The sequence below is a fragment of the Pongo abelii genome, chromosome 22, assembly GCF_028885655.2.
Source record: "Pongo abelii isolate AG06213 chromosome 22, NHGRI_mPonAbe1-v2.0_pri, whole genome shotgun sequence".
Taxonomy (NCBI): Eukaryota; Metazoa; Chordata; class Mammalia; order Primates; family Hominidae; genus Pongo; species Pongo abelii.
In genome coordinates, this window is record NC_072007.2 from 53,787,598 (window position 1) to 53,808,298 (window position 20,701).

The window sequence follows — 20,701 nt, forward strand, 5'->3', positions numbered from 1 at the left end:
AACAATAAGGCTGGCCCTGGCCACACTTAAGCCCAGCCAACCTCAGCACCGACAGTGGCCTGCCCCGCCCATGGCGCCTGCCTACCCTCCTCATGGGAACTGCTGCGCACTCACTGAGCATCTGCCCCCTCGAGAAAAAACTTTGTTTTCTTCTTAAAAACACTGTGGGCCAGGCACAGTGGCTCACGCTTGTAATCTCCACACTTTGGGAGGCTGAGATGGGCAGATCACTTGAGGTCAGGAGTTGGAGACCAGCTTGGCCAACATGGTGAAACCCCATCTCTACTAAAAATACAAAAATTAGCCCGGCATGGTGGTGGGGGCCTCTAATTCCAGCTACTCAGGAGGCTGAGGCAGGAGAATCGCCTGAACCCAGGAGACGGAGGTTGCCATAAGCCAAAATCACGCCACTGCACTCTAGCCTGGGTGACAAAGCAAGCCTCAAAAAAAAAAGTAGTAAAATACACATAACATAAAATTTATCGTTTTAACCATTTTTTGGTACACAGTTGAGTGGCATTAAGAACGTTCATACTGTTTTGCAGCCATTACCGCCACCCAACTCCAGCACTTTTCATCCTCTTAAACTACAATTCCCAGCCATCCATCTCTGGCTCAGCAGCCCCTCCCCCAGCCCCCGGCGCCCCCACTCCCCCTTCTGTCTCTGTGAATCTGTCCCCTCTAGGGACCTTGCGTGTGTGTTCTTTTATGATGGGCTTGTTCCACTGAGCACAGCATCCTCAAGGTCCATCCTCGCTGTCAGCCGTGCTGAGCTTTCCTTTTGTACGGCTGAGGCCTATTCCACTGTCGGTATGGACCACGTCTTCTTCATTTGTTTGTTTGAGACAGAGTTTCGCTCGTTGCCCAGGCTGGAGTGCAATGGCACAATCTCGGCTCACTGCAACCTCGGCCTCCCGGGTTCAAATGATTCTCCTGCCTCAGCCCCCTGAGTAGCTGGGATTACAGGCACGCACCACCATGCCCGGCTAATTTTGTATTTTTAGTAGAGATGAGGTTTCTCCAGGTTAGTCGGGCTGGTCTCAAATTCCCAACCTCAGCTGATCCACCCACCTCGGCCTCCCAAAGTGCTGGGATTACAGGCGGGACCACATCTTCTTGATCCCTTCATCGGCTGACGGCCCCTCGGGCTGCTTCCTAGTATGGCTGTCGTCATGCTGCTGTGAACGTGGGTGTACAAACCTCTCTGGACCCTGCCTTCAGTTCTTCAGGGTCCATACCATTAGGAAGAGCGGCCGGCTCATGTGGTGGTTGTAATCTTTGAGGAGCTGGTACACTGCTCTCCCATAAAGGCTGCGCCATTTGACCCTCCCACCAACAGCGCACAAGGGGTCCACTTTGGTAAGGACCACCTTAATGGGAGCCAAGAGGTTGAAGAGCTTTTTTTAACCAAAATATCCACCAGGTGACAACATGAACAAATCCTTTGTTCTTATAAAGCAGCAATGTGTGCCCTCTCACTAGAAGGTGATGAAGTCTTTCAGAGATCAGGAAATGGTTTGGCTGTGAGATTCTTCCGACTGCTTAATTTATAACCAGACTCAGAGAACCTGGCGGAGGATGGGGTAAGGATGGATGGTGCCGGCAGCCCCGGGCGGTGCTGAGACTTTCAGTGACTGAGCCCAGCCACTGGGGAAGGGTCCTGAGGAGGGGGCAGACCATGGGGCCACCTGTGGCTGCCACAGGGGGAGGGATCCTCTGCAGCGGGAAGGCCATTAGTTCCCTGAGGTGAGGTGGAATGCAGGAGTTGGCTCCGTGCCCTCCTCTTTAAGATTTGAAACTTCCACAGGCCTGTAGGATGTGGCCTCTCAGGGAAGCCGCTTGGAAGGAAACAGCTCCCAGAGAGATGAGAGACAGAGGAAGGGAAAAAGTCAGGGTTTTTTCCTTCCAAATATTTTATTTAAATATTAAATTAAAAAACATACATCAACTAATCATTTGGCATACATTTCTCATGTTAACATAAGAGATAAAATAATTCAGTTATGGTAAAAAAAAAAAAAAACTATGTACATCTCAATCAGATCACGTAGTGTCTTTAAATAGGCTATTGCATTGCCGTCTGTATTACAGCACTGTCAAGAAATCTACAAAACACACATCACACACTCTTAAAAAAACAAGTAAAACACGCCTTTAACGTCCTCCAAAAGAGGTTCTACAGCAATAAGAAAAAACAAAAACCACTGTGAAAGTAAAGTGCCTGTCATTGCTTCAAAGACGAAACACACAATGGTTTCTGAGGCCTTTGATCTACGGCATTAGAACAGGAATCATTTTAAAAAGGGGAAGGGGTTTTGTGTTGGAATCAATTGTGCTACCTCTGTAAAAATGAAGGCAAGGGCCTGGCTGCCCCAAGATGGTCTGGATTCTCTCCCATCCCAAAAACTTCTTTATGAGCGAACAGGAGACTTTGGTGTTTTCTCTGTGGCAAGGCACCTGGTCTGCCCTCCGGACAGCCTTTCGCCCAGTCTTTGAAACAGCCACAGAGCAGCAGCAGCAGCAGCAGGAATGGGGGCAGCCAGCTTCCCTGCGGCACGACACAGGCGCGGCCCCCGGTGGGCACCAGCAGGCCAGGGATGCAGCCTCCTGCACTGGGCCCGCCTCCCTACCCTCAAGTAACTGGGTCAATCTTTGGCTTTTAAAAATACCCGCCTTTCCCCTTTCTCAATGCCTCTGTTTAACACTGCAGGGCGTAAGAAGCCGAAGTAGCTGAAGGCACCTGGGCTGGGTTTGGGGGCGGGGACTGGACTCAGGGAGCAGCATTGCCTTTGTTGCCTTCCAGAGGCTTCTGGCTGGTGGAGCCCCACGGAGTCCACCTGCCAGAGGTGCGCCCGGACCTGCCAGGTAAGGGCCGCCCCTTCCTGCCGCCTCCACCCCAGTGCTGAGGGAGGCAAGGCCCTGGGGCCCCTTCCTCAATGCACACCTGTGCTGACAGGGACGCTTCTTAACGACAGGAGTGAGGGAAGCTTAAACCTGGAACACAAACGTGCAGTACAAAATGTAACAAATAAGTAGTGTCTACCTGTCTCCCATGTAGATACATGTACAGGATTTGCTTTAAAAAAGAACAAAAACTTAAAAACACTGACCTAAACCTCTCACTTTACCTTCCTTGAACAAAAGCCAAAGAGCCTAGGTGGGGGTGGGGAGGGGGGTCCCGGCCCAGGGCAGGCACGGCCCTGAGCCATGAGCCATGAGCCTGTCTCCCAGCTGCCCAGCCCTGCAGTCAGCCTCCAATATTGCACAGCTTCACCCAAGTCAGGTGTTCTTGTTGGACCCCATCATGAAATGCATAAACGTTATCAGCAGCAGAAACGGGAGGTGCAGCAGGAAGAAGCTTCTGGGCTTCCGCGAGGGCACCCAGGGGCTCAGGGCCAAGTGACCCTCAGGACGGGGTCCCCAGCACTTTGAAGTCACCTCTGCCCTCTTTGAGGTTCTTCCTGCGGTTCCTCCGAAGAGTCCTGGAAAACTAATTCTTGAGCAGTTTATGAAACTTCTCATCTAAAATAAGAAAAAAATGTCTTCCAGGTTTTGATTTCAGGGGAGAGAATTCCTAGAATCTGTAGATGATCTTTGCCTGGGCTGACCACTTAGAGCTGCTTTAAAACTGATACATGAAGCAGAAAGTTCACAGTTTTCATTAAAGCATAAATCAGGAAATGGAGAGTGTTGACTAAAGAAACGGATAGTAATCAATGCGCACACACACACACACACACACACACACACACACACACAAGCGGACGACGATGCGCCCGCTCGTTTCCGTAGACGTCCGAGGTAATCATCTCAACCACGACGAACCCAGAAGACAGGGGCCGAGATCCCCACACCACGGCACTGCAGATGTGTTCCCTCCACCCGACTCCCCTTCTGCCCCGCCCCCAGACACGCCCCTCAATTATCTTTCTTCCTAAAGTTTCCAGTCCCTATTCAAAGTTGAGGTCACTCAGTGCAAGAAAAAAATAAAACAAAAATAAACTAAAAAGCCAAAACACCTAACGTATTGCTTATTTCGCTTCTAGAAAGTTCTTGGCTTTGAGTCCAGACGTCTTCGCCTACTCTGAAGTTATTGCTGTAAGAGTCAGTGTCCGCGCCAGGATGCAGGGCTGCCCTCACTGCACCAGGACAAAGGTGCCTAGGGGGCAGGGCGTCAGGTCCTCCATCTCACAGTCCCCCTGCAGCAGCCCCAGGGGCTCACAACCTGGGGCCAGCCTGGCCAGGCGTGGTGGGGGCACAGCGGGGAGGGCAGTGGGGCCGGCGCCAATGTGCAGGTGTGTGTCCAGGAGCTGCGCCGCCGAGGCCACCGGGGAGACGCCGGTCTGCAGGAGTGGGGGTGGCAGCAGCGGGAGCCCTGACATGAGGAGGGTGCTGGGGAGTGGGGCAGCCCCAGGGCCATCACAGGGGGCGATCACAAACGGGGCAGGGGCCGGCTGGGGGGCCTGTGAGCAGCCGGGTGCAGCGGCCGGGTGGTGCTGTAACTGGAGCAGCCTGTGGGAACAGAGGACGGGTGGTCACTGCGCCAGCTCGCAGGGTTCTCGGGTTTCCGAGTGCCCGTGTGGCAGGGCCCGCCCGTGGAGCTGCGAGCTGCAGCTGCCGAGGGCAGGTGCATGGCTGATCCCTGACCACACCCCACCTTTCATTCTCCACCTGGTTTCTCAGCAGCTCAGAGATGCGGCCACAAGGCGCTCTCACTCCCAGCCACCCTCACCCACCCAGGCACTTTAAAGCACAGGCTCACCTGCTGCACCCCCAGGGCTCAGCACCTAGGACCTACGCCCCACACACCACCCTGGCTGGGAGCGGGGGTGTGCACTGGGCTACACAGAAGAGGGGACCACTTAGCAGATGAGGTTCCTCGAGGTGACAACCTGCCGTGTGCCCACCCAGGGTCCCAGGGCGGGGGCAGGCCCCTACCTCTGCTGCTCTAGCACCTCCTCCAGCAGGCTCCAGCCCTCCCGGCTGCCAGCTGCGCCGCCGTGCAGGCCTGGGCTCTGTGCAGGGGTGTGGAAGGGGCTCAGGCCACCCCTGCTGGCCCGGCTGGCGGGGGCCTGGCACACCTGGCGAGCCAGCCCCTTGATTTTGTTCAGTCCCAGAAACCCTTTGGTCCGCGTAGTCTTTCTCAGCTGCTGCCGAAAGGCCTTCAGCCCTGCAGGGAGAATGAATCAGGAGGTCAACAGCCACCCGGCTCTCAGCCCAGCATCCACGGTCAGGGGTAAGGAAAGGACGGGTGACACAAGCATGTCTGGACAGGAGTCTGGCACCTAAGCCCTGGGGTGGCGTGGAGGCAGCCAGCAGCCAGGGACCCTCCCTGACCCCATGCCTCCTCCAAGTTGGGAGGTGCTGCCCAGCACAGAGTCGTCTCCTGTGCTTTCAGAACCAGCCGCGGAGGCCACGTGCTCAGGGACCCACGTATGTGTCTATCCCAGCAGGCCGTGACTCCCCGAGCCACCAGAGCACTGAGCACCCCAGCCTGCCCAGAGCACTGAGGGTCCCACCCAGGCCCGGCGGAGAACAGGGGGCACCATCTGCCATCATGGACAAAGTCACGTGCTGCCAGAGACACACATGGTCCCCTGGGGAAGGTGGAGGTAAGTGTGGGAGGAGTGTGGCTCACCTTGAGTCAGTGAGGTGTCCGATGCCCGCCGTCCCTCCTGGAAGCTGACAGGGAGCAGAACAGCTCCTCCCAAGCCCCCCTGAGCCTGCAGCACTGGGGTGGCGGACTGCGACCCCAGGAAGGGTGAGGCCAGCCTGACCGGGGAGCAGGCGCCCAACAGCCCCTGAGTGGCCGGGGTGCCACTGAGCCCCGCAGGGCTTTTGCTCGCAGAGAAGGTCAGACAACTGTCAGAGCTGGTTCCCTCTGCAGGACTTGCCGTGGCAGAGGGGGAGACGACTATACCTGTGGGGGGAGGATGGCGCTTTTGATGCTGCAGTGCAGAGGAACAGGCTCCCCCGGCCACTGCTGGGCACACATGGCTGCGCTGGCCTCCCCATCCCTGCCCTCAACCTGGTGGGAAGAGGGCTCGATGCCACCAGAGCCCAGGGAGCCCCAGAGGCAAGCCACCATCACGGTGCAGCTGCAGATGGCAGGTCATAGTGAACCTCAGGCCAAGGGGTTGCCCTCCCAGCACCCAGGGGCCGCCTGGGGAGGACCCTGCTGGAGGCCAAACCCCATGCTGTGTCCTCCACTAGAACGACCCCATGCCGGGCAAGCTCTAAACATCAACTATGTGGTCTCAGGGATTAAAACAAATGGCAAATCCTGAGAAGTCCAACCTGAGAGGCTGCCGGGCAAAACGTCCATTCTAAACTAGCCCACCCTCAGGTCGACTGTCAGCCTATCCACCGGTGTCCTCCTGGGCCCCCGGGGACACTTACATGGAGCGGTGAGTGGGGAGAGGCGGGTGGAGACCTCAGCCAGGGTGTGCCTCCGGCCTGTGCTGCTGGGCAGGGACTCCTGCGTGTCCTGCTCCTCCTCTAGGCCCGGCCCCTGCCTGGCCTCCTCACTGATGGCTGTGTCCAGCAGGCTGCTGGGGGACACGGGACGGGGCCGGAACACTCCGCTGCAGCTGGCATCCACCGGGAAGAACAAGGGCTGCGTTGGAGAGACACAAGCCAGTGACTTCTCGGGCTCCAGGTGACCCGGGCGCACCGGGGGCACCAGGGCTGGGCTGAGGCAAGCCCTCTCCACACCCGCTGCGGGCACTTACCCACTGCAGCGAGCTCTGGAGCTCACAGTCCATCTCGGCCTGCAGGACGGACTGCACCAAGGTCTGTGGCTGCGGGCACAGCAAGGCGGGTCGGAAAGGGTCGGTGGAAAGACCTTCCTGAGGCACCTGGGGCCGGCAGACGGGAAAGAGGCCATCAGGCGAGCGACTCCGGGACCACCAGCGCCATCAAGAGAAGAAACAAGCTGGCTTCTGTCTGGAGTGCAAGCTGCCTCGCTGGTGGGCATGACAGCTGACGGAGGGACACTGGCTGGCCAGGCTGGGCCAGAAGGCGGCGTGACAGGCCAGCCCCGGGGATGAGTCAGGGACAAGTGGCCTCTGGGCAGAGTCCAGCCCCCAGTAGCTGGCACCCCCTTCCCCACGCGGCCTGGGACCCGCTGCCCACGCAAGGAACCACCCTCCGAGCCGGTGCCTGACAGGGGAGGGAGCCTGGGGCCCGGGAGGAGATTCCTCCCCCTCACCTCCAAACTGCTGAGGTCCGAGCTCCGAGGCCGCGGCTGCCTGGCAGGCCCGGGGCGGGCGCACTGGGCATTCCGATACTCCTTGAGCCGCTCGAGGAGGAGGTAATAAATGGCAGCAAAATGGTTATAGCTGCTGTTTTGCAGTGACTGGGAACAAGAGCAGCAGACATCAGCATGGGGCAGCAGGGAGCCCCAGGACCCACCCGCTCCCAGGTTATTCTTGGGTGACTGAGAATATCCTTTAGTAGGGTGGACAAGCCGGCCCCTAAATTAGCCTGTGCTCCCATTTTAACTCAGCTGGTGAGTGCCTGCTTCCCCTGAGACAGCTGCCTAGCCCCTGCGGGTGAGGCCAGGGCAAGTGTGGCCAGGCTCACCTCCACCGTCCTCTGCCGGTCAACGCCCAGGGTCTGCATGATACCCAGCGCCTGCTCATCGTAGTCGCCCAGGTTGGAGCTGTAGCTGTGTGCAGAGAAGGTGGGGCAGGCGGGTCCCGGGAAGCAGGGCTCAGCCCGCATCCACCGGTGCTGCCGGATCTGGGCGATGGTGATGCGCCTGGCAGGGTCCACCACCAGCATGCGGCGGATCAGGCTCTCACAGTCTGTGGAGGGGCCAGGAGGCTAAGCCAGGGCGGCTGGGACCTCGCCTGCACTCCCACCCACTGCCCCACATGGTTTGACACACCAGGGGCCAGGAGCAGGGGCCGGGCCATCAGCTCAATCCTGCCACCCAAGGGGAGCCATCAGCCAGGGATCCAGTCCCTGGGGGCTGCCACACTTTGTGTCCACCACACAGAGAACCACTTAGGTTCACCCTTCTGCCGTGCCCCACGCCTGAGCACCAGGTGGACAGGCATCTTTATGACACAGAAAAGCCGGGTGAGCCACAGCCAGTGGGTTGGAGTCAGGGATGATGCCTACACCCTGGGTGCGGGTACTGGGTGGGGACGGCAGGCGCGAGGCACAAGCCTGTACAGCAAGGGCACCCGTCCACCCTAGAAATAGGGCACTGAGAAGGCATCCATGGGCTGGGTTTCTCCCACAGCCCACAGTAACCTGGGCCTGATTCCCAGACTCAACAAGGACTCAGAAGCCAGACGAGAAGGGGATGCAGTAGACACAGGCCCCTGCCCAGGCGAGACCACGCGACTCACCTTGAGACATGAAGAAGGGGATGCGGAAGCGGCCCTCCAGCACCCGCTGTCTCAGCGTCGGCAGGTTAGGCCCATCGAAGGGGAGAGAACCGCAGACCAGGACGTACAACACCACACCCAGGCTCTGTTGAGGACCACAGAGCCACGTCAGCACCAGGGCAGCGCCCCCGGGAACACGGCGCCCTCGGGGAACGCGGCCTTGGGGAAGGGGGTCTGCGCGCACGCGGCTCCTACCCAGATGTCCAGCTGGGGGCCTTCATACTCCTTCCCCTCAAAGACTTCCGGGGCAGCATATGGGGGGCTCCCACACCACGTGGACAGAGGTTCTCCTGACTTGTAGAAATTCCCAAATCCAAAATCTGGGAGGCAAAGAAACAGACGGATGAGGTTAAACGACAAATGGCAAAGGGCTGTGGTTTCGGCACGTGCCGGGAAGCTGGGGCCACTTGCGGGCGCGCTCCCACCCCGGACCCTCCGTGCCTGCCAGCTTGATGTCCATGTTGCCGTCCAGCAGGAGATTCTCGGTCTTGAGGTCCCGGTGGACGATGTGATGGTCATGACAGTACTCCACGGCCGACAGGATTTGCCAGAACTTCTTCCGCGCCTCGTTCTCACTCAGGTGCCCGTTGGAAGTCAAATAATCTGAGGAGCCACAAAACAAAGTTACAGCCCCCAGGGCAAAGCCTGCCCACCACCCAGGGAGCCCTGGAGCACACCGCGGGGTCCTGGGATGTATGGCCCAAACACTGGCCCCACACAAATCCAGACACGTTCGTGCCATTGGTTTTCAACAGATACTGAAAATGAGTGTGGCTTACCAAACATTTCTCCATTTTTAGCAAATTCAGTGACGATGTAAAGCATATCCTTTGTTTCCATAACCTAAAAAAGAAAGACCTGACATTTAACCGCACAAAAAAGGCACAAGGCAGTGCTACAAACCATCCACCAGAACCCCAGGAAATTTCTAACTTCTCTAGGACAAAGGCATTCATCATTTAAAAATGCAAGGAAAAAGAAAAATTTCTCAAATAAAAAAAAAAAAACAGGAGATTCCTACTCACAAAGACAGCTTTAAAAAATCAGACGTGAATTCCTCACTGACTTGCCTATCCTGATACACCTTTGCTCTCACAAAAGGTCTAAATATATTAGAATTCCCCTCTGTGGTAATATTTAATTCAAGGCACCTCACATACAATTTGAGAATGCTTAGGCCGGGGCATGGTGGCTCACGCCTGTAATCCCAGCACTTCGGGAGCCCAAGGCAGGAGAATTGCTTGAGTTCGAGACCAGCCTGGTCAACATGGCAAGACCCCATCTCTACAAAAAATACAAAAACTAGCTAGGTGAGGTGGTGGGCGCCTGTAATCCCAGCTACTCAGGAGGCTGAGGCAAGAGGATCGTTTGAACCCGGGAGGCGGAGGTTGCAGTGAGCCGAGATCGCACCACTGCACTCCAACTTGGGCGACAGAGCGAGACTCCATCTCAAAAAAGGAGAGACAGTATTCTGAAGGCTACAGAGGAGATTGCTGGAAGTCTGCTGGGCTTTATAGAAGCCTAGTAGTCAACAGATGATTCCAGCCAACGGTCAGAGCCACCTGAGTAATAGAGAACGCACACCCCATTCCCACTCACTTGATTGACAGGATGAATGAGGCTGTGAGAACCCAGCCTCATTCGCTCAGCATGTAGCCATTCACTCAGCATGTAGCCCATCACTCAGCACGTAGCCACACAACAGCCGTGCCAATATAGCCCTTTGAAGTTCATTCACTAATCAATAACTTTATTTTACTTAACAAGAGATTTAAAAATATAACTTATGTCTGTGAGTATTGAAAAATTTTGGCGAGGATGAGACAATATATTCTTATGAAAAAAGATTTCTTTGGGTTCAAAATATACAGTTTTTCCTTTAAAAAGATGCTTTGTGCTGGAGGCGGTGGCTCATGCTTGTAATCCCAGCACTTTGGGATCACCCAGGCTGATCACTTGAGGTTAGGAGTTCGAGACCAGCCTGGCCAACATGGTGAAACCCCATCTCTACTAAAGATACAAAAATTAGCCAGGCGTGGTGGCGCGTGCCTGTAGTCCCAACTACTTGGGAGGCTGAGGTAGAAGAATTGCTTGAACCCGGGAGGTGGAGGTTGCAGTGAGCCACGATCGATTGCACCACTGCACTCCAGCCTGGGCGACAATGAGACTCCATCTCAAACAAAAGAAAAAAAAAAAAAAGATGCTTCAAAGATTGCTGCTTTGAGTTATAAATCTAGTAAGAAAAGTGTTCTATAAATTCTAGCAGTTTGGCAAGAATTTTAACTGCCCCACCCCTGTGTGTGGTGGAATAACTCTAAGACCACTGCTTACCCGTCCCCAACTGAAGAAAGGGAGGAGGAGGAAAAGAATTAAAAGTCAAGTGTTTGAACTTTTTGAAAACTTGAAAAAAAGAGGGAAGTGTCTCAGCAGGGTTCTGGGGCCCCGGCCAGCAGAATGAAAATTAGACACTAGAGGCTGGGCGCGGTGGCTCACGCCTGTAATCCCAGCACTTTGGGAGGCCAAGGCGGGCAGATCACAAGGTCAGGAGGTCCAGACTATCCTGGCTAACACAGTGAAACCCTGTCTCTACTAAAAATACAAAAAATTAGCTGGGTGTTGTGGCGGGCGCCTGTAGTCCCAGCTACTCGGGAGGCTGAGGCAGAAGAATCGCTTGAACCCAGAAGGTGGCAGTTGCAGTGAGCGGAAATTGCGCCACTGCACTCCAGCCTGGGTGATGGACAGAGACTCATCTCAAAAAAAAAAAAGACAGGAGAAAGAAAGAAAAGAAAAGAAAGAAAATTAGACACTAGCGTCAAAACCAGAGGAATAAAAGTCATTGCTACACCACTAAATTCTATCATCTCCGAACAGTTAAGAATCACATACAGCAGCAGTAAGAAAATGCACCTCCAGAAAAGACCTCCAGCACCAATCACATGGGCAATTTGTTTCCTTAAATGAGCTAATTCCACACAATGGGCAAAGGAGAAGAACAGGAAGAAAAGGAAGGTACTACCATTAGGGTTCAGCCCTTGAGCAAAGTCAAAAACAAAACCAGCTCAGCCCACTCCTGAGGAAATGGGCCCGGCACGCTGCACAGGCAGTACACCAGTGGCCATGGAGCACACAACTTAAAAATGACAACAGAAACAAAACACAAACCAGGCGCACACGGCATGCATGAATTCTGTGCTTAAACACACTGAGCAAACTGTCGTCACGGTGAACACAAGTTCCACCAATACTGTTAGTTTTATTTTCAATCTAGTGCAGAGGCTTTTGGGGGATAATTTCAAATCATAATTCTCTCTCCTACCACACCGTACACCGAGCTGTCCTAAACTGCACAAACACACACAACAACATCCCAGAGTCATCTCACATTCCATTTCATACAAATCATTACGAGGAACTTCAACCCAACACAAATGGATGAAATAGCACCTGCAAAGAACTTCTTCTGCAAGAAGACTTGATTTCACCTTGCAAAAGTGGTCATTTATCATTAGGGAGGTGTAAATGATTGCTTTGTTGTTCTAATTAAATTAGTACTTATTTTCTGATGATATAATTTATTAATTTCAACATGAGAACAAAAATTAAGTCACAAAGTAAACCAACAGACGGACAGGGCAAGGCATGTTCCTAGCGTGGATTAAATGACAAGCTCCTTGCTCTTACTATGGAAAAGTATTTTCATCTCTCCGTTTTTCATGGAAGAGTTTAAATAGGGAAAACAAATGCTCACTACTGTCCTTGCAAAAATAAACTAATGAAAACCGGTAAGAGCAGCTGGCTTTAAAGTTTAATAATTATCTGCAAAGGCGGAAGTTTCCAGTTTCACTCAAATTTGTCCTTTTATACTGAATGCGTGACCTGTGGCAATACAGATGAGTTTGTTTTCATAGTAAGGCAAATTTACAACAGACCTCTACACATTTAAAACTGGATCAGGTTAGGATACTAAATAAAATTCTAATGAAGCAAATCTCAATTATGATCCAAAAGCAATAAAATAATTGTAAATATATCTGCACAGTCTATAAAAATCAATCTATTTACCTTATACAACCAAATGCCCAACTTTCACACACTCCCCAAAAGGGAAGCCACCTTCAGAAATTGCAGACTTACGCTGTTGGAAATAAAATATAACACATTTGCCAGGATTAGCAGAGAAAGGCAAGCTGACCCCTTACCTGGTAAAGCTTTATGATGTGTGGATGGTTCAGAAGCTTCATCAGCTGAACCTCACGATAGATTTTCTCCAAATTGCTTGAATCTAATCGTGTTTTATCAATTATTTTTATTGCAACCTACAGATTTTAAAAAGAAAAAGGATATTTTGTGGGTTTTTTAAAAAAAGAAAAAAACCCTCAACCTAATTTACACATTTCATTTTTTGCAAGTTAATTTCTCAATACTCTGTCTCCAAAAGGTCACAAGAAGTTGGGAAAACATAACCAAAGTAACTACTAATGTTATTTAAAATAATCAGAGTTAAGTAAGTGACTTAAGTATTTGCAGGCTCACTTTACAGGGCCTCACTTTGCAGTGTCCATGAACCACTGCAATCTTAGGTTGGTCCTTTTTTTGCCATTATCCTCTCTGCTTTCTCCCAATATATGTGCAAATTATACAGCAACATAACATAAAGCATTTTTTTTCTTTACCGAACTAAAAACGGTTACTGTTTACCCACCACGACAATCAAGCCTGGAGCACTGAATCTGCATGGGGTCCACCCGCCAACGGTCGGGTCGCCCCGGGTCCAGTGGGGAGGCCCCGCCGGCTGGGTCCCGCCGCCCCCACGCACCTGCGTTTTGGTGACTCGATGCCGCGCCAGCTTCACCACCGCGAAGTTGCCTTTGCCCAGGGTCCGCTCGATGTCGTAAAAACCCACCCGGAGGGGCTTCTGCTGGCCCTGACCCTGGCCCGCGGGGTCCGCGCTGAACTCCGACATGATAACCATGGCTCCTAGCGCACCTGCGGGGCCGCACAGAGCTCAGAGCCCACCAGCGCCCCCGCCGCCCGCGGTCGGCTCCGTCCGTGCCCGCGGAGCCCCCAGTCTACACGGGACGCAGGGACCTGCTCCCACGCCTGTGGTCCCCACTCTATCCACCGGCCCCTCCAGCCCCTTGGGAGGTGTGGACCCGCCCCCGCCGCCCGCGGTCCCCTCCACCCGGACCCCCGACCCTCTTGAGCCCCGCGGGGCGCGCGGACCCGCTCCCATACCCGCCCCTGCCGCCCGAGTTCGGTTCCGTCCCGATCCCGGGACCCCCTGAGCCGGGCTTCCACACTCGCCTCCCGCCGCCCGCTGTCGGTTCCGTCCCCACTCCCGATCCCCTTAGCACCTCTGGGCGCGGACCCGCTCCGACACCCGGCCCTGCCGCCCGAGGTCGGCTCGATCCGGATCCCAGGACCGCCCCCTGCCCCACTCCCACACCCAGCCCCCGCCGCCCGCGATCCGTCCGGTCCCCACCCCCGACATCCCAGGCACTTCGGGGCTCGCGGACCCGCCCCCCACACCCGGTCTCTCCGCCCGCGGTCGGCTCCAACCTGACCCCCGGCTCCCCAGCCCCTGAGCCCCGCGGACTCACTCCCACCCCGGCCCCCGTAACAAACGGGAGCCCAAGGGCGGCGGGGCCGCCAACCCCGCCCGCGAACCCCGCGCGCGCAAGGCCAGGGACCCTGCGCGGTGGCTGCAACCCCGAGCCCCGGCCCGGCGCCCGCGCGGAGCCCCCACGGCAGCCACCTTCGCCCTCCCGGAGCCCGCCGCTGCCGCCGCTGCCGCTGCCGCCGCCGCCTCACCTCCGCCGCCCCCGGAGCGCCCAGGCCAGGAAGCCGCCCGCTCGGCCGCTCGCGCTGCTCGGGTGCCTACTGCTCCGGCTGCCGCAGCCACTGCTGCTGCCTCCGGGGCCGCGCCGCATGTCAGCTCTGAGCCGCCGCGCTCCGCCGCACGCGGCGCCGGGGCCCCGCCCCGGCCCGCCCCGGCCCGCCCCCCGTAGTCCCCGCCCTCTGCCCCGCCCCCGCCGCCCGGGCGGGGGCCGCCCATTGACGTCGCTTTGACGCCAGAGCGACGCGCGGCAGAGCGCCGGGCGGAGGGAGAGCGGGAGATCGGGCGGTTGCCAAGAGACTGGCGGCTCTGACGCGCGCGGGATGAGGCCGTTGCCCTGGCGACCGCGGGCCGGTGACGTCAGGGGCGCCCGCCGCCCGAGGCCCGCCCGCCCGCCTGCGCTCCGCCGGGCGCCCCCTCCCGGGCGCTGGGGGCACTGCGGGCGGCCCCACCGCCGAGGGCGCGCCCGCCCCTCCACGCGCGGGGACTCGGGCCGGGTCCCGTGGGCGCCTTGTGCTCGCTCCCTCCATGAGGGGACGGCTCTCGGGCAGGGGTCGCCGGCCCCTCCACGCGGCGCGCGTTCGTCCAGGCTCGGAGTCTCGGGACGTGCGGGGGCCCGGGGGCCTCGCGGGCTCGCGCGTGGGGCTGGCGGCGCGGAGGCCCTGGGGCGCTGCAGGGCGCGGGGCCACACCCAGGGCGCTCCAGGCCCCAAGAGGCCGCTTGCCCACGGGGACGTCAGCCGCTTTTGCTGTTAAAATCTGAAATGTTCAGCAAGTTAGAAACTTGAAACCTAAGGAAGCGTGGCCGGCCGCTCTGGAAGCCCCCGCCGCGCGGCCGGTCCCGGTCCCGGCCCCGGCCCTCAGCGGCGCTGGCGTCTGCGCGTCCCGGGGCTGCCCCCGCAGCATGTGGGGCTGGGACCCTCTTCCCGCGCGGGCCCCGGGCGGGCCCCGGGCGGACGCTGCGGGCGGTGACGGAGCCAGGCCGGCCGCCTGGGGAGGGGACCGGTAGGGGACGGGGGCGCGGGACCACTTGCTTGCCCGTGGCCGATGCCTCATCCAAACGGAAAACGTTTTCTTCAGGGGAGACAGAGGCTATGGGCGAAGGTATTTTTTAAGCCTGAGGACCCATTTGGGAGTTAGATTCTGGATCGAGCCTAGTGTCATTTTTCCTTGTGTTAAATAACACTACTTCACAGAAGGGGGAACGAGAATTCAGGGAAGTTGGCATAAAACTTGGAACCCTTCTCGGGAGGCTTTCCTGCCTGGGCGGACGCCTGGGAGGAGGGCCCGGAGAAACTAGGATGAGCTTCTCATTCGCCCGACGGTCTGACCACAAATTTCCCAATCGCCACACACACACACACACACACACACACACACACACACACACACACACACACACACACACGGGTTGTTTGGGAGTCAGTTGGTTTTCAAAGGCTTTCAAGGAAATGAAGAGTCCCAAAGTTTTCCTTAATCGTTCAAAGTGTTTTTCTTTGTCCCAGGTTTATATACCAAGAATACGGGGGAATATTTTTAGTTCCTTTCAGCTGAACAGTTTACAACTGCCTTTTTTCCTTCTGGAGGTCCCAACACCCTGTTAATCTGCTCCTAGGAGAACTAAACAAAAACAAGGCTGGACGTCGTGTCTCCCGCCTGTAATTCCAGTGCTTTGGGAGGCTGAGGCAGGAGGATCAGTTGAGCTCAGGAGTTTGAGACCGGCTTGGACAACATAGCAAGACCTCACTTCTATAAAATATTTAAAAAATAGCCAGGTGTGGTGGCACACGCCTGTGGGGCCAGCTACTTGGGAGCCTGAGGTGGGAGGAGGGCTTGAGCCTGGGAGGTTGAGGCTGTAGTGAGCTGTCATTGCACCACTGCACTCCAGCCTGAGCAAGAGAAGAAGGCCCTGTTTCAAAAAAGAACAAAGATAAAAGGCGGGGTGAGGGAGAAACCAGGCCCCTGATCACACTCACCATTCAGTCCCTCAGCCTGTGACTTAAAATACTGCCCCCCTCATCCAGGAACGAGGCTTCCCCACCCCTCCCACCCTAGCCAGAGTCTTCCAAAAGGTCTTAGGTATTTGCAAACACCTGGCTGGCTGTTTGGAAACATTTCATCAGCACCAAATAAAAACTGCAGCCAAAACTGCCTCCGCAGAACAGGTCCCCAAACTCAGGTGCACTTGACCTTTCACCCCGACCCAGCCCTGAGCTTCCAAAACCCAGAACAGCCCTGTGCCAACCATGGCCATCCTGTTTTCCCTTCCCTGGCCCCGTGGGCGAGGAGCTCGCTCTGCAGAGAAAGGCAGGAAGCACAGAGGAAAAGGCCAAGCTTGGAACGGCTGTCCCGTCTCCCCAGTGGGGGAACCCCTGGCGCCCTCATAACTAAGTCTGTGCTTCAACCTGACCTCTGCTACCCAATGTCTTTTGTTGTTGTTTGTGTCCTTGACCCCCAGAGGCTGTATTTCCTTTCAGAAGCTTTGATTTCTTTTCTGTTTTCTGGTCTTCCATGCTTTTAACACATGAGGAAAAATAAAATACGTGGTGTGAGTCTAAAGATTGTACAAGCAAATGATTCGAGAAACTCCACTGAACATAATGGAAGGAATGCTCCCAAAGTCTGCAGGAATGGTACTTTATTATTATGGTTTGCATATTATTACAGATTTGTGGAAAACGGCAAGTCAGTTTTCCTTTCCACGTGGACTTTCTTCAGCTTGTCTTATGATTGCCGTGTTTCTGGAGTTCATCTTGTTTTTTAGGCCTTAAGACTGGAAACCCCAACAGGAAATGGGTCCGTTTAATATTCATAGTTGCAGCGCTGGCCACTGGCATGTCATAAAACTCTCAACATCAATTGATAAACACAGAGAATGGAGCGTGGGGCAGCATTTTTACAAAGGGATGGGTGCCCAGCTGGCCCCAGTGCCGCCCTTGGTGAGGAAGGAATCTCCCAGCGCAGCCAGGACTCAGACGAGTTCCTCTTCCCGACTCTACCCTCCCATCTTCGACGCCTAAGGCCCTTCCCTATCTTTCTGGCTTTGCTTCAGGTGGTTTTGTACTTTTTAAATTTTGTTTTGGTTTTTTTAGGCTTCAGCCTAGTGGCTTTAGGTGCCAGAAAATCAGATTAACCACTGCAGCGGCATCCTTCTCAGGGACCCGGGGCCACGTTGGTCATTTTGCCCCACTGTATCTGGAGAGCTTGACGACAGACATGTGTGCACTAAGTCAGGAAGCCACGGCCCTGGCCTGGGAAGGGCAGGTAGGAGAAAAGCCCCCAGCCCCCTCCACCCTCAGGGAATAGCCCAGTTGTCCACAGCTTAAGTCAAGAACCCCCGGTGAACAGGTCAAACCAGAGACTGCCCAGTCCCAGCGTCCGCCCCCAGGGCATTGCCTCCTTCGCCTCCTGCACTGAGGCTCCCTGTGGTTCCGTGGCTGCCACAGTTGCGTGGATCCTACCGGGCCCAGGGCCCCTCCCCATCTCAGACAGCACACGCTTCCAGGCTAGGCCTTCCACGGGCTGCTTAAATGGACCACGCAGGCCGGCAAAGCAGCAGAAACGTGCCTGTTCACGGGCCAGTGGGCCCTCCCCGCTCCAGCCCTCTAGGGTTTCTGGTTCCGGTTTCTGTCGCTGCCGTTAGTGAGGAATTATTCATGTGGCCGATGCGTTTTCTTGATATTTAAGCAGGGCTGTGGCCGAGATCAAGGCTGAGGACCCAAGAGGCCTTTGGGTGTCTGTGTCCCTGAGCCATATGCTGAGGTCGGAGGGCAGGGGAGGGGGGTGCAGAAAGGGGCCAGCCCCAGCGAGAGTCAGCCAGGCCCCAAACAGAGCCAGGGGTTCCCCCGGGGGGGAGTGCTCACTTAGGAAGAGCACCATGGACAGCCTGGCCGGGGGTCGCCCTGTGCTGAGCAAGCAGCTCTGGAGTAAACCACCTGCCTCTCTGTAGGAAGAAGGAAACCGCATCCGCAAACGGAGCAAAGGTCCCCAGAGGCAGAGCAGAAGCCTCTGGGATGCTGCAGCTTCGTGCAGACACGGGGGACCAGGACTGGGGCCCAGAGCAGGCTGCAGGTGCTGGCCGTGCCCTTTATCCTGGGCACTCTGCCAGGGCCACACAGAGTGTGGCTCCCGGGAGATGGAGACGTCCGAGTGGCAGCTCAGGTCACGGTGTTTCCAGGTGACATGCTGGCTGCTAGTGTAGAACACGGTAAACCATCTTTTTTTTTTTTTTTTTGGTTACTATTTACTCATGCAAAATAATGTGAGTTTCTGCCATTTGCAAGAAGTGTGCCAGCTGCAATGACTCAGCGGGTGGCCATGGGTGAGCATGGTCAGACTGTGCCAGGACATGGTGGCAGACAGACATGCTTCGAAGTTCACCGTGGGAAGGGACAGGTCCCCAGAGAGAGGTGAGACGGTGCAACGCGAGGGTGAGTTCGGAGTCGTCCTCCAGATGTCCACAAAGGCTCGAGAGGCCCTGCTCTGTGTCAGGCACTACGTGAAGGTTGTGGGCACAGTAGGAGGGACACAAGACACCTTCTCTCGAGGACCGTCGGTTCCAGTTATGGAGACAGTAACAGCATAAGATGATCAGTAAAAAAAGAATGCTGGCAGGAAAGTGGCCAGGGAGGGAACTGCTTCCGGGCCTCTCCGTGGGATTTGCCAGGCATGGACTGAGCGAGGACCTTCCCTGAGAGCACCAACTGCTCCAGGAGAGGGAAGAGGTGGAGGCCCGGCAGGGGGAATGGGGCAGGAGGCACCACCCACACCTTCCCTCTCTGAATGCTGAGCAGAGGCTCTCAGCAGAGGGGAAAGAAGAGCAGAGGCCAAGATTGGGAAGACAGACCCCGTGGGGGTCCTCGGCGCCGTCCACATCCATCTACAACCTGCTGCCCAGCGCCTGCCTGCCTGCCTGCCTGCCTGCCCGGGGTGTGTGCAGAGCAGTGTGGTCTGTCCCGGCTTCACAGCACTGGGCACGGCCAGGCAAGGATGACAGGGAAAGGGAGGCAGGGACTTGGGGCTGTTGGAGCCAAGCTGAGGAGGAAGGAGCTGGGATGGGAAGCGGGTGGCAGGAAGGAGCGTGAGGCCTGTGGGTGGAAGGTCCCTGGCCTTGGAGATTGAAGCATTTCACTTGTGCGTCTCACAGCCCAGAGAGGCCAAGCCCGGACCGTGGGGGAGAGAGGAGGACCCCCGTCGTGGGGCGGGCTGAGGATACGCTCTCTCCACGGCTTCCGGATGGGTCTCCCTCCATTTCAGCTGCATCTGTGGGAAAACGATGAAATGCTCCCTCCACTGCCGGGCCTTCTCTTATAAAGCAGGTTTTTTCTAAGTATAAAAATTAATAGAAAAGGTTCCATAGAAAATCAAGAAAGTAAGTATGTGAAGATGAAAACAAAAAGCACCGAAAATGCTCTTCATAGCTGACGTTTTCTTATTCACTTTTTATTAAAACAGGATGAGGCGTCCTGCCTTTTCCAGCCTTATCTAGGAAGTGTCTTGCCAGGTCACCAAATGGCAAGCTGAAGTTGTCTGCCTAGAATTCCGCTGTTCAGCATCCCGACTGAACAGCTGCGCGGCAGCATCGGGGGCGCGGCAGCATCGGGGGGCGCGGCAGCATCGGGGCGCGCGGCAGCATCGGGGGCGCGGCAGCATCGGGGGCCCGTTTCTCTTCATGCCATTCAAGGCCCCATGGAAACAGACACCACAGCTCAGCATGAGACTGTGGCCCCGCCTGACCCGGCTCATCCAGCCCCAGCCTCTCTCATGTTCCCCGGCCCCATGCCGACATTTGGCACTAGATGAGCCATTTCTCCACATTTCAGGAGTCTTGTTTTGAGACAGCCTGGCTGTCTGAGAGCCATCGGAGTCGAGACTGGATGCCCCTGGTGCCCGTGGGCCAGCACCGCCTGAGGCGGACGGGTCTCCAGAGGCCACAGGCAGAGCCACTGAGAGGGATCTTTAAGCAGAGGGCCCCAGACGCCTCCTAGGACCCACGGGTTTGGCTGCCATGCAGGGTCTGGGAGCTACAGAGAGTCGGCAGCCAAGGGCTGGGCACGGTGACTCACACCTGTAATCCCAGCACTTTGGGAGGCCAAGGCAGGCGGATCACGAGGTCAGGAGATCGAGACCATCCTGGCTCATACGGTGAAACCCCATCTCCACTAAAAATACAAAAAATTAGCTGGGCATGGTGGCAGGCGCCTGTGGTCCTAGCTACTCGGGAGGCTGAGGCAGGAGAATGGCGTGAACCTGGGAGGCGGAGGTTGCAGTGAGCCGAGATCGCACCACCGCACTCCAGCCTGGGCAACAGAGCGAGACTCCATCTCAAAAAAAAAAAAAAAGAAGAAGAAAGAAAGAAAAAAAAAAAGAGAGAGAGTAGGGAGCCGAGTCCCTGGGTTGCCAAGGCAATCCGTGGAAGCCCCTGACTTTGAGCAGGACACAGGGCCCTAAGGACAGCCCCAGCCCCT

General features: G+C 56.2%; 1 protein-coding gene across 3 annotated transcripts; it reads right to left on the reverse strand.

Moving 5' to 3' along the window:
* Positions 1-1,895: 1,895 nt before the first annotated feature.
* Positions 1,896-14,376, reverse strand: SIK1 (salt inducible kinase 1). Of its 3 annotated transcripts, none has more exons than XM_024239285.3 (14): positions 14,211-14,376; positions 13,216-13,385; positions 12,599-12,715; positions 9,179-9,242; positions 8,841-9,002; positions 8,595-8,719; positions 8,361-8,484; positions 7,585-7,808; positions 7,211-7,357; positions 6,732-6,857; positions 6,400-6,616; positions 5,639-5,920; positions 4,939-5,170; positions 1,896-4,512 (listed from the first exon to the last, which is right to left on the reverse strand). In XM_024239285.3, exons 2-14 carry the CDS (start codon positions 13,369-13,371, stop codon positions 4,137-4,139), a joined length of 2,352 nt encoding a protein of 783 aa, XP_024095053.1. In that variant the 5' UTR covers positions 13,372-13,385; positions 14,211-14,376; the 3' UTR covers positions 1,896-4,136. The 3 variants fall into 3 exon arrangements, with proteins under 3 accessions (XP_024095053.1, XP_054398577.1, XP_054398576.1); XM_054542602.2 differs by lacking the exon at positions 14,211-14,376 and adding an exon at positions 13,754-13,772; XM_054542601.2 differs by lacking the exon at positions 14,211-14,376 and adding an exon at positions 13,635-13,657.
* Between the last annotated feature and the right edge of the window lie 6,325 nt (positions 14,377-20,701).